At 42.8% G+C, this 14,293-nt stretch overlaps 1 protein-coding gene across 1 annotated transcript in view; it reads right to left on the reverse strand.

Annotated features, from left to right (window-relative positions):
- Enoph (enolase-phosphatase E1) overlaps positions 1-14,293 on the reverse strand; it is a 34,620-nt gene that overhangs the window by 2,913 nt on the left and 17,414 nt on the right. Inside the window, exons 3-5 of the mRNA XM_071659965.1 lie at positions 11,633-11,826; positions 1,119-1,251; positions 601-724 (exon numbers count right to left, since the gene is read on the reverse strand). Coding sequence (XP_071516066.1) covers positions 601-724; positions 1,119-1,251; positions 11,633-11,826 — 451 coding nt within the window. The remainder of the gene's footprint in view (positions 1-600; positions 725-1,118; positions 1,252-11,632; positions 11,827-14,293) is intronic.

Genomic DNA, 14,293 nt, shown 5'->3' on the forward strand with positions numbered 1-14,293 from the left:
GATAAGAGCCCGTACACGACTTAATCACATTAAATGAGAGATAATGTACCCATGATAGAAAAATGACGCAGTCTCGAGTTACAAACACTTGCGCTGCGCTGGTTGAAGTTAAGAGGCTGGCCGCTAAAATAACGAGTGGATCCAAATATATACTTTCTTGAGAAAGAAACTCAAGATACATTGGTGTACTTTTGCGAATGGATGCTTAAAAAGAAATTATAGATATCAATTTATCATTCACAGGCTAAAATCAAAAGTTCAAGCCACTCAAGAATACTTACATAATGTACGACCTAAATCTATCGGCTACATTCATAAAGTTACCCACAGTCCTATAGAGTGAATTCTACAGCAATGGGGACCCCGGGTTACCGTCGTAAAAATGGCTATATGGCCCCTAAGTAACTTTTTTGTCATGTTTACCGTGACGGAATCAAACAGCACAGCCGATAAGCCATCAGTCATGTACTAACATAACCGACAGGTCATCAGCCATGTATTTAGCAGAGCCGACCAGTCATCAGCCACGTACTATCTATCAAAGCATCATCAAAAGGCCTTCTAATTGAGTTATCAACTCCGCAAGAGAATTAAACTCACCTTTAGCGAGATCGGTGAGGAAGAGGACCTTCTCTGGCGCACAGCGAAGCTGCTGGACGATCTTCTCGTAGCTCTCGGTCTCCACTTTAGGTCCGACGCTCGTGTCGAAGTGGTCGCTAAAGAACTGTCCCACAGGAAAGAGGTGCGTCAGGGCGTTAGAGAGGAATCCTTACCTTGTAGTCACAAATAAGGAGAAACTTTGGAGAAACTTTGTGATTTAACCTTTCATAAAAAAGGGGGACAGAGAAAGTACCCAGCTATCTGGCTGCGATTTCCAATATCTCTTTGTCTTCCGTGAATGAAAATAATCACACGAAAAGTGAAATCATTCGAAATGATATTACAGATCAAGGTACATTTCCTGGCAGTATGTATACACGATGATCACACTTCAGAGAGACTCTGTCTTCACACACACACACACACACACACACACACACACACACACACACACACACACTGTACTGTACTGTATCATTATTACATTTACTATTATCATCATTATCATTATTACTCACATGTAGCATATATCCGAAGCAGGAGTGGCCGAAGAGCAACTTTTGCGCTTCCACGCTTCCTGAAGAATAGACAACCAGCGTCTTGCCCTGAGATTTCCACGACTTCAGGGCCCCCGGCACGTCCTCATAGACGCTGAGGAGGAGACAGAAGAGTTTTGAGGGAGCGTAAGACGGAGCAGTTTTAGGGAGAGTAAGATACAGTGATTGAAGGTGGGAGGGGGGAAGGTAAGATAGAGTATTAGGGGTAAAGATATGGTAGTTACAGGGGGAATAAGGTAGAGTATTAGGGGGTAACAGGGGGAATAAGGTAGAGTATTAGGGGGTAGGTAACATATGATGGTTACACGGGGGGGGGGGGGGGAGGTAGGACAGAATATAAGGAGGTACGATACAGTGGTTGCAGAAGTAAGCCACAGGGTATAGTGTTTATAGAGAGCGTAACATACTTTCATTCCTCTATGGCATGAAATGTTCGACTCTCCCAGAGATTCCCTGAAAAAAAAAAAGTAATCTTGTACATTACATTTCCTGTAAAATTTATCTCCATCTCTCTTGGGTAGTCATGGGGAGCCCTATTTCTATCAGGCAAAAGGGTTCATTCTTTCTTGTGCACGTAGAAAAGGTTTCTTAAGTTCCATGCATCTATAGCAGACCAAAATGTCTCCGAGTACCCTTGGGAGGCTCTCTCTCTCTCTCTCTCTCTCTCTCTCTCTCTCTCTCTCTCTCTCTCTCTCTCTCTCTCTCTCTCTCTCTCTCTCTCAGTATATTAGAGAAAGTCTCTTCTTTTCTCAATACCTTACAGAAGGTCTCTTCCTCTCTCAGTATCTTACAAAGAGATGTCTTCCTTTCTCAATACCTTAAAAAAAGGTTACTCTGCCTAAAAAAGGTTTTAGTCTCTTTCAGTACCTCAAAATAGGTCTCTCCATCCTTCAGTATCTTAGAAAAGTCCTTTACGTCTCCAAGTATATAAGATAAATAAAAAAGAAAAACAAAAAAGGCCCCTTGCCACCTCCTCAAGGATCATGAATATGCACTCCCCTCCACTTGCCATCTTCCCTCCTCCTCTTCTTCCTCCCCCGGGGTCCTTTTGAAGGCCCCCCTGTGGTAGCAGGGGGGGGGGGGGAAGAGGAAGAGGAGTTCTCTACCATGGGAGAGAAGGGGGAACACACAACTATAGAAGGGGGCGGGGGGCGTCAGCGGAGGGCAGTGTGGTCTATCTTATATAACCGACACGACACTTCGAACACTTCCTTCATCGGCTAGAGTCACCAGCGACCAGCTGGTGGGTCAGGGAGGGAAAGACGATCCCCCCCTCCCCCACCCCCCGAGAGAGAGAGAGAGAGAGAGAGAGAGAGAGAGAGAGAGAGAGAGAGAGAGAGAGAGAGAGAGAGAGAGAGTCACCTCCCTACGCATCAGGTATCTAGAACAGGTTATACCAGCTTTATATAAGCGACTTAACGCCTGTCTGCAATGAAGCAGCCGCTTCATCCATTACCACCACCAACATCATCACCACCACCATCACCACCAACCACAATCTCCAAACAACAAACCTTTCACCACCACGGCCGCCATCTCCAACAACAGTCTACCACCACCGCCATCATCCCCTTCAACCATCCCAACCTCCACCATCACTCCACCATCTCCAACACAGGGGTCAGACCATACCCCCCCTTCCCCAACACACACACACAAACACAGACATGCCCCTAAAGACCCCGGAGATAAGAACGATACAAACATGGACTGGCCAGACATCCCCAAGGCCACATCAGCCACGTCACAGGTGTAATGCATACAACATAACAACAGTGGTAGGACTACCCACAACAACAACAACAGACCCGTTACATTTTGCCCATCAAGTAACGATGGTTACGAGATGGAGGCCCGACTGTAATAATGGAGCGTTACCTACCGAGGCGCGGTGACGGTGACGGGTGTTACGAACGTCACCAGCAACGCAGTAAATCATGGCAAAATTCATTAGTAACACCAGCGTCACGTGTGGTCACCAACCCCATACAGTGACATCACCATCCCGTGTGGTCACTAGCCCAATACAGTGACATCATCATCCCGTGTGGTCACTAGCCCAATACAGTGACATCATCTTCCCGTGTGGTCACTAGCCCAATACAGTGACATCACCATCCCGTGTGGTCACCAGCCCTACAGTGACATCACCATACCGTGTGGTCACCAGTCCAATACAGTGACATCATCCTCCCGTGTGGTCACTAGCCCAATACAGTGACATCATCATCCCGTGTGGTCACCAGCCCTACAGTGACACCATCATCCCATGTGGTCACCAAGCTTGTGCTGACACTTGTGGTTCTATGACCTCATCATCGGCTTCCAACACTTGCCCGAACACCTGTATAAGGTGGGGGAACCATTTTATAAAGCACCACACGCGTTCCCCTGCAAAACCCTTGAGAGTTTGAATCCCTGTCATGTATTGGAAAAGGGTGTGAAACTGGTGTGTGTGTGTGTGTGTGTGTGTGTGTGTGTAATCACCTACTTGTGCTTGGAATGAATTTCATCCACCATGTATAAAGCCAACTTTGGAACGTCGGCTCCCTTGTGAGTTTACTCTTTATTCTCTTGCCTCTTTCCTTCCACCATGACCTAGATATCGTCAGCAAAACATTCAGGTACTGTTTGCGTTCATACCGACGTCTCGCAAGTTCATTTACGATCAAGAAGAGTGACGGTCCCAGGATTGGCCCCTGTGACACACCGTTGGTAAACCTATTTCATTTTGAGAAGGCTCCACTCATTCGAGCCCTTCCACTAATCTTATCATCTGTCTATCTAAGGAGTCTTTCTTTCCCTCATTCCTTCCTGAAGATCCAGATATTTTGCCAACCTTTCTATGTGATAGCGTCGAAGGCTTTCTGGCAGTCCAGCTCAAGCTCTCACGGAAGTCCAAGACGTCTGTACGAACGACCTTCCTTCCCTGAATCTTTTTTTTTTTATTACTTCAATAGTTTCTCCTTTACAAGTAGTCATCTGTCTGTTTTCTGATCATCTTTTCTATCCTTCTACAGACAACACCCGTCAGGGAGACTGAATTGTACTTTAGCGTAAATTTCCTGTCTCCTTTCTTGAAAAAAAGGTACGACGTTTGTCCTCTTCCAAACCTTTGGCGCTTCACCTTCCTCTAGCGGTACGTCAAATAGATCTGTTATATTTCTTTTACATTTACGGAGAATCTTCATCAGGTCCACGGGTCTCATATATGAGTTCAGGCCCATCAAGCAGTCTGTTTTCTGTCTAAACGAACTTCAATATATTCCAAGAACTTCCTCCCCGCCCGATCCTACTGACTTTGAGGCTACTGTGTCTTCGACTGTGAAAATACCTTTGAAGTTATCATTCATCGTCTCGCCATATCCTCACATTATCCACTACATCCCTCTGACTTCCTAAGCCTTATTAGCTGTTCTTTAACATCTATTTCACTCCTGATGAGTTTATGGGAAAGTTTTGGATTATCTCCTGTACTGTTAACAATATTCCTTTCTATAAGTTTATTCCTCTTTATGCAGCTATACCCATTTCTTTTCATACATTTCAAACGCTGGCTGGCTGCAGTGCTGACTGGACTTCCGCCTCAGCACATTACTAAGCTCCTTTCCCTTTTTGATAAATCTTTAACTGAACCACATTTCTTTCTCTGCTAACCTTTCCCTCCGTGTCCGTTGCTGAAGGTTGTTGACCATATTCCTACTAACGTTGTAAATTACACAGAGCCTTCCATGAAAAAAAAAAAAAGACTGATCGTGGCTACAATACCCCATTTCCTAATTCACGTTCCCACAGATACTCTTACATAAGTTCCGTGTGGTTCTCACCATCGTATCTCCTCTTTGAGTCTGGTTTCATCTTCGGTGTTTTTATGTTATCATTTACCACAAAATAGGACGCAAGCATTGCATGATAGCGCTTCCAGATCGTGTGTGTGTGTGTTTATGTGTGTGTGTGTGTGTGTGTGTGTGTGTGTGTGAAGCCGACGCATCACAGGTGTTTGTTCCCATCCCTCTGCAGCTGCTCTTCCATAGCAGTCTCTTGCGCTCTTTTTGATGTCTCGTCTTCCCATGAATACGGTAAGAGCCACTAGCTGATAATGCGGAGTCAGAATGGCATTCATCGTGGGACTGACACTCTACATGCACACACAGGACCTGGACTCGTACATACAAACGGTACCAGACCAGACAGGATGTGGTGGAGACGTAAGCCTATGTGCCGACGCCTACCAACAGCCAAATTGAGGATATGGGACAACGCGACAAATTTGGTCGGCAGCCGAGCAACGGGGATTTCTGAAAGGGTGCCCGAAACCATCGTTAAAGCATACGCACGGTAATGTAAGGTCTCAGGCCCAGCTGTTGGGTAGACGACCTCCTAACCCAAGTGTATATATATATATATATATATATATATATATATATATATATATATATATATATATATATATATATATACGTAAGGCATGGTAGGTAAAGTCCCACATCAAACTGTAGGGGTAGAAAGCTCTTCAAAACCATGATCAGGAGCACGTAAAGTTATATCCGACCTGTTCTGCAGTTCAAGAGGTGGCAGCAGCAGGAGGTATATGGGAAAATCGATAATATGATCCAGGTGTCGAGTAGCTAGGTTACCTGTCTGTAGCCAATGAGGTAAAGTCGTCGAACCATCCACCCGTGAGGCTACCTTCACTCCCACCCATACCTGCTCCACAGCTGTGTGCCTCATATCACTCACCTCGCCAAACGTATACCATCCTCCTCCAGCACTGCTGGTGATGATACTACCACCCTAAACACCCTCTACGCCATCACCACTACACCAATGCCCTCTAACATCATCACTAAACATCATCACCACACCTATGACCTTTACCATTATCACTACACCAATGCCCTACACCATCATCACCATACCAACGCCCTCTACCATCATCACTACACAAAGGCCCCTTTTACCATCACTGACGCCACCACCTCCATGACCAGCAACTCTCCACAATCACCACCACCATTAGCATCCTTCTCCGTAAACACTGTCCTCAACAAACAGTACTACCCTCCACAATCTCCAGCACCTCACCACCCTCCAACATTCAAATGAGATGAGCTGACAATACAAGCAGTTGAGACAGTCTTCTCTGTTCCATGAATGTGGAGCTTAAACTCCAGATTTATGTAAAAACCAAGAGATCAAGGAAAACTCCCAGATTAACCCATTCCATCGACCAACCCCTAAGGGTGAACGAACAGCAGAGTTGCCTATGGTCTAACTCCTATATGCAGGATTCGAACCTAAGCGCTCCACACTAGACAGTCCGTGAATGCGTCACGGTCAGGAACGCTAACCAAGCAGCCTAGCGTACTCCTCAAGAGCAAAATCAATCATCCCTGACTACATGAATATTCCGAACTCAGACCAACCATCGCAATTCAAAAAAAATATGGGACTTCTCACACTAGATTCAAGGTTTTCTCTCGACCACAAATCAGTACCTCATACTCGGGAAAGATCATAGCATTAAGTGGATGTTTAATCCAATCTTGAGAAGAATAATCGACTGTAACATGAATATATGCTTCCCAGCATACTCATATTTCTTGGATACAGAGTTGGGTGAGCATGTTAGCCAGGAGCGGATTGGGTTTCTGACACCAGTCCTGGAGGAAAAAACCCACAGCTGGCCCGCGAGTGCGCCACTGGAGAGAGAACACATGTCCGAGGTGTTCTCTGGTGGCAGAAGGGCGAAGTCGTCAAAAATTTGGCTTTAAAAATGACACAAACACAGAGGATACAGGATGATGGCGTGTATAAATGATACAGCTGATGATGATACTACTAACGGATACAGAGCACCGCAGATGACTCTCCGAGCCATGTTAAAGTCTGGAAATGCGTGCTATCCTAGCCTCTCCTGGTGTGGGCGCCCGCGATGCCCCACACGGTTGCAGCGGTCCGGCCTTACGGCTCACCAGCCTTCAGGGATTTAACTGGTCTGCTGGCGGCTCTGGCCAACCGATACAAACCGCCGAGCCTAACTTTACTTCTCGAAGACATACTACCTCTCAGCAGGAAGCTGAAAACAATGGGAAACTTTAATAAATTCGTTACTAACCGTAGATGTTAACCATATTCGGATTACATTTCTATCTATCCTACTTTATCTTACATAAAGTTCGAGTGTTATGACTTTATATCTAAATGCCATCAATAACAAAGGCATTGCAATATAGACTATTTAATAAGATTTAGCTCTTAGTCTTGAAATCTGCAAATCCGTCGTCATTAAGGTGGATCAAGTACATACAACCTCTCAGCCAACTCCCATTTTTACTCCATTTCTGGCTTCTTGTACTGATAGTAAGTGAGAAAATGCTATTATTCTAATAAAGCGTTTCTGAATCATCCGCTTTTCTACACTATGTCGCTTCGTCAAGCCTCAGCCTCACGAGCATACAAAACACCTTCAACTGCACATAAATCAGATCATTGCCCTGGCTTGACACGTCCAACCCTCAAACATTCACTCACTGAACTCCATATCTTTCATGAATTACTTTCACTCGTGTTTTTAACCTAAATCAACGCAGGTCGTCGACGCACTATTTCCTACATAGCCATATCATAACCTTTTGGTCACGATGGTACGACCAAGGTTTGAGCTACGAAGCAGGTACAACCTTCGGGTATAATGATGACAGGGGGTGAGGCCAATGACCAGGTCGTCACACACAAGGGTCGTTCCGTCGTGCCTGCATAAAGTCGTGATTGAGACGTTAAGATTATATCTGATGTCCCCAGGTATACACAACAAGCACCTTGAGTACGTTCACAGCGTTCTGGGGAAAAATACTTTAAGATGTGTTAAGAAATACAGAGGTTCACGGCCTACAACAATACCACGATTGTATCGCCCAGGTACAACGGAGTTTCCAGCAATCCAGGCAATGACAAAGACAAGCAGAAACCCGCCTTGCTTCTTACACCTCAACTGTTTTGATGTCAGCTGGTGCAGACGCTGTGGCCCGTTCTGGCTGTGTGTGACGATACAACAGCTTGAATTTCAATAAAGTTTTTTTTTTCCCTCGTCATTTATGCTGTGATGTATCTATGGTGGCATTTGACAATTATCTTCACTAAAGTATGTAACATCAATTATGAAATGCCTCTCAAACACTATCCCTAGGCATTAACCTACTCTTCAAGGCCACACTGACAAGCGAGATATACTGGCATGAAACTAGTTTTATCCAGTACGACTTACCGATAATGCAGTTGGATATCAAGTATCTTTATACTATATAAATTCGATATTACATGCAGGAAGTGAGGTGCAATGTATGTCTCATGAATACATTATTCTGACCACGGCTAAACTCTTCAACTTCCTCTATTAGAAAAAAAACAAAACAATGCCTTCCAAATACCATTACTCCGCTCAATAAGGTACTTACATCTATGACACAGAATAATTACAGCATGATTATAGCCCCCCACACCCAAGTGTTGCTGAGTACATTATACACATCCTAGTCCTGGCATGAATGGTGAGGGTTATCGAGTCAGGAGCCGCACACATCCGCCTGTGAACAACCCATCCTCTGAGCAACTATCCAAATAAACTCTTAAAGCAAGGTTTAGCCTCGCTCGTTCTCCAGTAATGAAAATCGTCTCCCCCCGTCACTTTCCTCTTGATTCCTTTCCATGCCTTCTTTTTTCCTTACAGGGAAATGACTCTCTCCTGACTACCCATTTGAAAACAACAGTATCCGGCTGGCCTGACTAACTCGGCAGCACCGTTACGTAAACATGTGATACCCTATAGGGCGGGACGCCGTTCGGCCCACGCCTCCCACCAAGCACCACCAACCACACTATGAACTGGACAGAAACAAGCATTAGAGGAACGTGAAAATACATATAATTTTATTGTTTTTGTTACGGTTTCTCTAACATCCTATCTCTTTTCTTCGCATCTACTGCTGGTTTTAGTCGTCTTCAAATGTCGGTCTCAGAAGATGACGGTGTAATACTTCATTAATGATAGGCATAATGGAATTTAAGGCTGGATTTACGTATGACTGAGCGGTAAATCTGTTCGCCCCGATGGCTTACGAAATCGAAAACCTTATAACAACGACCATACACCCTAGAAGACATATTCAGCACCTAGACAAAAGCTTCAGGATATACACAGAGCTACCATAATTCTTGTTTCAAAATGGTTATGATCCTGGGATGGTCCGCATCAAACAGCCTCAGCCGAGGACACCTCAGCTGTCCTTGAACTCATAAGAACAGAAACTTTCATTTCTTGTCAAGAGGAAGCATCTGGCATCAGCATAAACTTTTTAACCTCTTTCCATTTTCTGTTTTTTTCTTTCAGGTCTTGGTCGTAAAGGAAAGGTTACATAATACTATTCACATAGCTAAATCAATACAATATCGTGTGCGTTATATTACTAGGTATATCAACATGACTATGGTCTGTTATACCATCATAATGAATGCAGTTGAGGCATGGTAGCATAAATATTCAAAAGTATGATGACATACTTTCTTGCTATTCAGACGTAAGGTATAATCAGTTATCGATCCAAGGTACCAAAGTCTGTCTCGAACCCCTCAACCCCAATCCCAAACCTCCATCCACTTTCTTATGTAAAATACACCTTTCAGATGGTGAGAACAGGGTTACATAATTCAGTCCCCGAGAATGAATTCTTAATGTTTACTACTACTGAATGTAAAACAACAGTTATTAAAATATTATATAAAGAACACACATTTGCCATATTACTTACTTAATAGTTACTGTAGTCTTAAACTATGTGGGTACAAGCCTCCATAACTCGGCTTAACTTCGTATGATGTTTCTTACATATTAGCTTCACCAGGTGTCGCTATATCAATTTATATACGGTTAGTGGTCCTCCGGCAGTACAAATCTATCCCACACTAACATGGATGATCTTTTGACCTTTACAAAACGCAGTCGCTCCTCTCAATGTAACGGACTATGATGACTTACGTATAAAATGTGTTTATCCAAGAATGAGGGATACACCGAAGCAAAATCCAGTAAAACTCAGCTGGAAATCAGTAACTTTACTGTTAACATAATCAATCTTGTACGGACAATATTCAAATGCAGCAGATACATGATATCTTCAGGTCTTGACCGAGAGGCGAGAGTGAAAAGTGAAGCGTAGCCAAGACATGATGATAGTGACACAAAGCAGCCAGTTAGGAGGAGGAGAATGGGAATATAGAAACAGTTGAACCCATCTCTGTAAACCCATCTCTGTAAAGGCTGGGTTTTACAAGTGTTTGTCGCTCGATGGGCCATTGTGATAACAGCTGAGACCCCTGCAACCCTATCTAATCAACTCTCATCTCTTGTGTAAAGCTAATAGATCTTTTTTTTCTTTCCGGAGATGTGATTGCGTCATGAAAATTCGACATGGGTTACGGGGAATAGATTCAGTCTGCCTACATTCGAAACAGGGAAAAAAAAAACGAGAATTTTCCGTTTTATATTAATAATAAAAAGTAGAAAACGATAAGCAGCAAAGTTATGACTGTTAATTTTGGCTTAGGGGATAATGGAAATATAAAAATCATTAATTCTATCGGAGATTGTATTACAGATAAACTGATGAAGCTCTGTGCAACGACCGACAAAAAGTAATAAAAATATCTAGCTTGTATTTGATGAACTCACGCCTCAGAAACTCGTGTCTGAGTACCCCCTGAACTTCATCACTTTTTCATGGTAAGAACCAAACTAGCAATTCATTAATTCATCACTGTCATGGAGAAGACAAGTTTACATATTCTATTCCCCATGTTTTATGAATGAAATTCAATATTCAGCAGAGCTAGATGAGGGAAAATGTCCAGAAAAGTTATTTCGGCATACTCAGGCATGGACACAGTTACCATCTAGCTTTAAACGAGAATGCCTTACGAAGATGCCTTCAGTTACCAAATGTGCATAACTTTTGTTTTGGCCTAGGAAAAGTGTACCATTTTACAAGTTTTGGAAATTCCTTTCGGCTCATTGCCAAGATAGAAACTAATTCTTGGCTTTGCTAGATTACAAAATGGGTTACACACTAACTTTTGACCATAACAGAAGCTTCTTTGGATCCTATATTCTGCTGTTTACTTGGAAAATGCTTAGACTTAGGACGGAACCCATCTCCGTGGTATACTACAAAAAAAAGGCTAACCTATTTTTTGGTACACCAGCATAAAGGCTATCGAAATTGTTTATCAAACTTCTGGAATATCAACGATCTAAACTACCATATCACTTTCCGGGTTATAATCTGACAGCCTAGCTATTTTTTCTGAATGGCATGGGTTATTTCTCACTACCTCAAAAAAGGTTATCGAATCATCTGAAAGATCACCGAAAAGCCACCGGATCACATAGTTTTTGAGCTTAAGAAATTAGCCCCACTTACTGTCCGCTGATGATGCCCTTGTGGTAGGCATGGCGCCACATGTGTCCCTGCAGGGTCTTGAGGGGCGACACCTTCCTGTCCGCGTCCATCATGGCCACGACGTTCTTAACGAGAACAGGGACCAGGTCCTCGCGCTCTCCTCCAGCAGGGAGTCGTTGGCTTCCCGCTTGCCCTGCTGACACGTCCTCATCGATCTGGGTTAAGAGGGGAAGGTGCCCGAGATAAAGATAATATATATACACCCATCGAAAGTCACTAATCATCAAACTCTCTACATAAACGCACCACAAATGTACGTAAAAGAAAAACGACAAACAGTCATACGGGGGTATATGAATAAGTAAAACATCGGCTCATAATGTCTAGAGAGTTCAAACTCACAATTACTCTAGAGTAACGAAGACCATCTTTGTAACGGAACTTCCAGTTTCAACGATCGTTAGGTTAACACAATTTGTGTTTAGTCTAATCAAGTCGTTGTGTCCACAGGAAAGGCATAGTATTTCGTCAATATGAGGCCAAGATAAATCAATTGCACGATGAGTAAACACCATCGTCAGTAGAGATACTCACATCCCATGAGTACTGAGTCACGGCGAGGGCTTAGCCAGTCGGTGACATTTAAAAGTTTGGTCTGTTCTTTCACAGTCGTGTAAAATTCTCCACACTTTTACGTAATTTCAGGAAGGTGCTTGAACAACTGATTATATATATATATATATATATATATATATATATATATATATATATATATATATATATATATATATATATATATATATTACTACAAACCTTATCCATTTCATAGTCATCTTACACAAGTTTGAGTCAGCGATAAGTTTCCTTCAGTCTTGGACTCCGGAAATAATACTCAGAATACATGTTGTTAGCCACGCTTGTACTCTTATCCCTCTGTCTCTCTCTCTCTTTTCTTAAAAGTACACCAGTTTGATTTGTTAAGGGGAGCTGGTCTTCATGCCTCCCTGAATCTCAGATTTCGAGATCGAGGAAAATCATTAAAGGTAAACAAAATCCTCCCACCCGACGGCATGAAGATTCTGAGGGAAGCCTCTCACTCACGTAAATATTTATCTCTGTATTTTACGTCAGACTTACAGTTTATATTTCAGATCAAATCAATTCTTCAACAAGACCAACCGGTACTTTTAAGGAATTCTTGATTTTCCATTTATCATTCTTATCAGTCTAACTATTTAAAACGACACTGTCAGACTTTCAGATATATTCTTTTCGAATACTCGAAATTTTATTGGTTTTTGCTTCATTGTCATACAAAAAAATATATGAGATACATCAGTATACTATCACAAACCTGACAAGATAACCAATCCCACGGAATAATAGACTGACTGCTTTCAAATAACTCAGAAACAATAAGAAAGTAAAGAAGGTTTAGCGGCACGATACTTGTAATTACATGGTGCGTCTTTCTGCTACATCTCAGCACTTTAATTTTAATGGGGAATTTAGCTTTCATGGAACACAGCAGCTATTTCACCAACTAGTCAACATTAAGGGTCAAAGAATGTTTCACCGACAACTTTAATTCTCTATTTTTCACTTTCTTTCTGGATTTATCTAACCTTTCTTACCAGATATTTTCCAAATACCGTTACATACAAGTATCGATATTGATGATCATCGATCTCAACCGCACTAACTCCATCGAAGTCGCCGGTGTCCTGCCTTAAAGTCTACGGAAATAGGTGATAACACGAACATCATGAAGGGGGTAACCCTATTCAAGAAAACCTGTAACCCGACCCTAATGTAATGAGATGTAAAGTTGGGCCATCCGAAAAAAAAGTTGGATGCCTTATCATCCTTATCAGACAACATATTGCAAGGATTACAGTTATTATCACTGATAAGAAAATATAACTACAACACAACAAACAGATTTCACCAAAGATAAGCAAACCACGGCTTCATCTTTCCCGGTATGTACCAGAAAATCTACCGATCTTGGTTTCTTATGGAAAATGCGGATAACTGGATTGTTCGGTTATCTGTAAGTCGCTTAACAGAGTGATTACTGTTTCAAATCCACCAGATGTACAGGACCAAAGTAGAGATAACTACGAAAGACCTAGGATTAACTTGATCCAAACGGGCCTTTAGTTATAGAGTGACCAAGTTCATTAAAATTCATATTTTGAATATGGGGGAAAAAAAAGGGTCAGAATATTTACCAAAAAACAGGCATATATTCTATATCAAATTGGTCTGCCGTCCAACCTCTCACGCTTCATCACTGGCACGCCAATACATTTTCTTAGGTCCTCCCCCCCCCCCCCCCCAACAGTTGTTTTCATTGTCTATTTAGGGGGACATATTGTTTTTACTTCCAACTATTGTTTGGCGGAACTTGGGCCACAGCCCCAGCACGCCTGCGATGATGTAGTACATGAAAGAGAATCATACGTGTATTCCTGGTCGAGGGGTCCGGTCGGGTGTACAGCGTCATACAACAATGAGCGGAGGTGCAAGGACTCCTCCCTGTGGAGTTTCCTCGCTAACTCACCTCCCGGCTTCCCGCAACCTTGAACGACGGTATAATGTCTCGTCAGTACCAAAGTAACTGTAATTACTGAGTCAACGTATTTGTATGAACTGTAAACGATTGGGATGCCTTATTTA

The sequence above is a fragment of the Panulirus ornatus genome, chromosome 69, assembly GCF_036320965.1.
Source record: "Panulirus ornatus isolate Po-2019 chromosome 69, ASM3632096v1, whole genome shotgun sequence".
Taxonomy (NCBI): domain Eukaryota; kingdom Metazoa; phylum Arthropoda; class Malacostraca; order Decapoda; family Palinuridae; genus Panulirus; species Panulirus ornatus.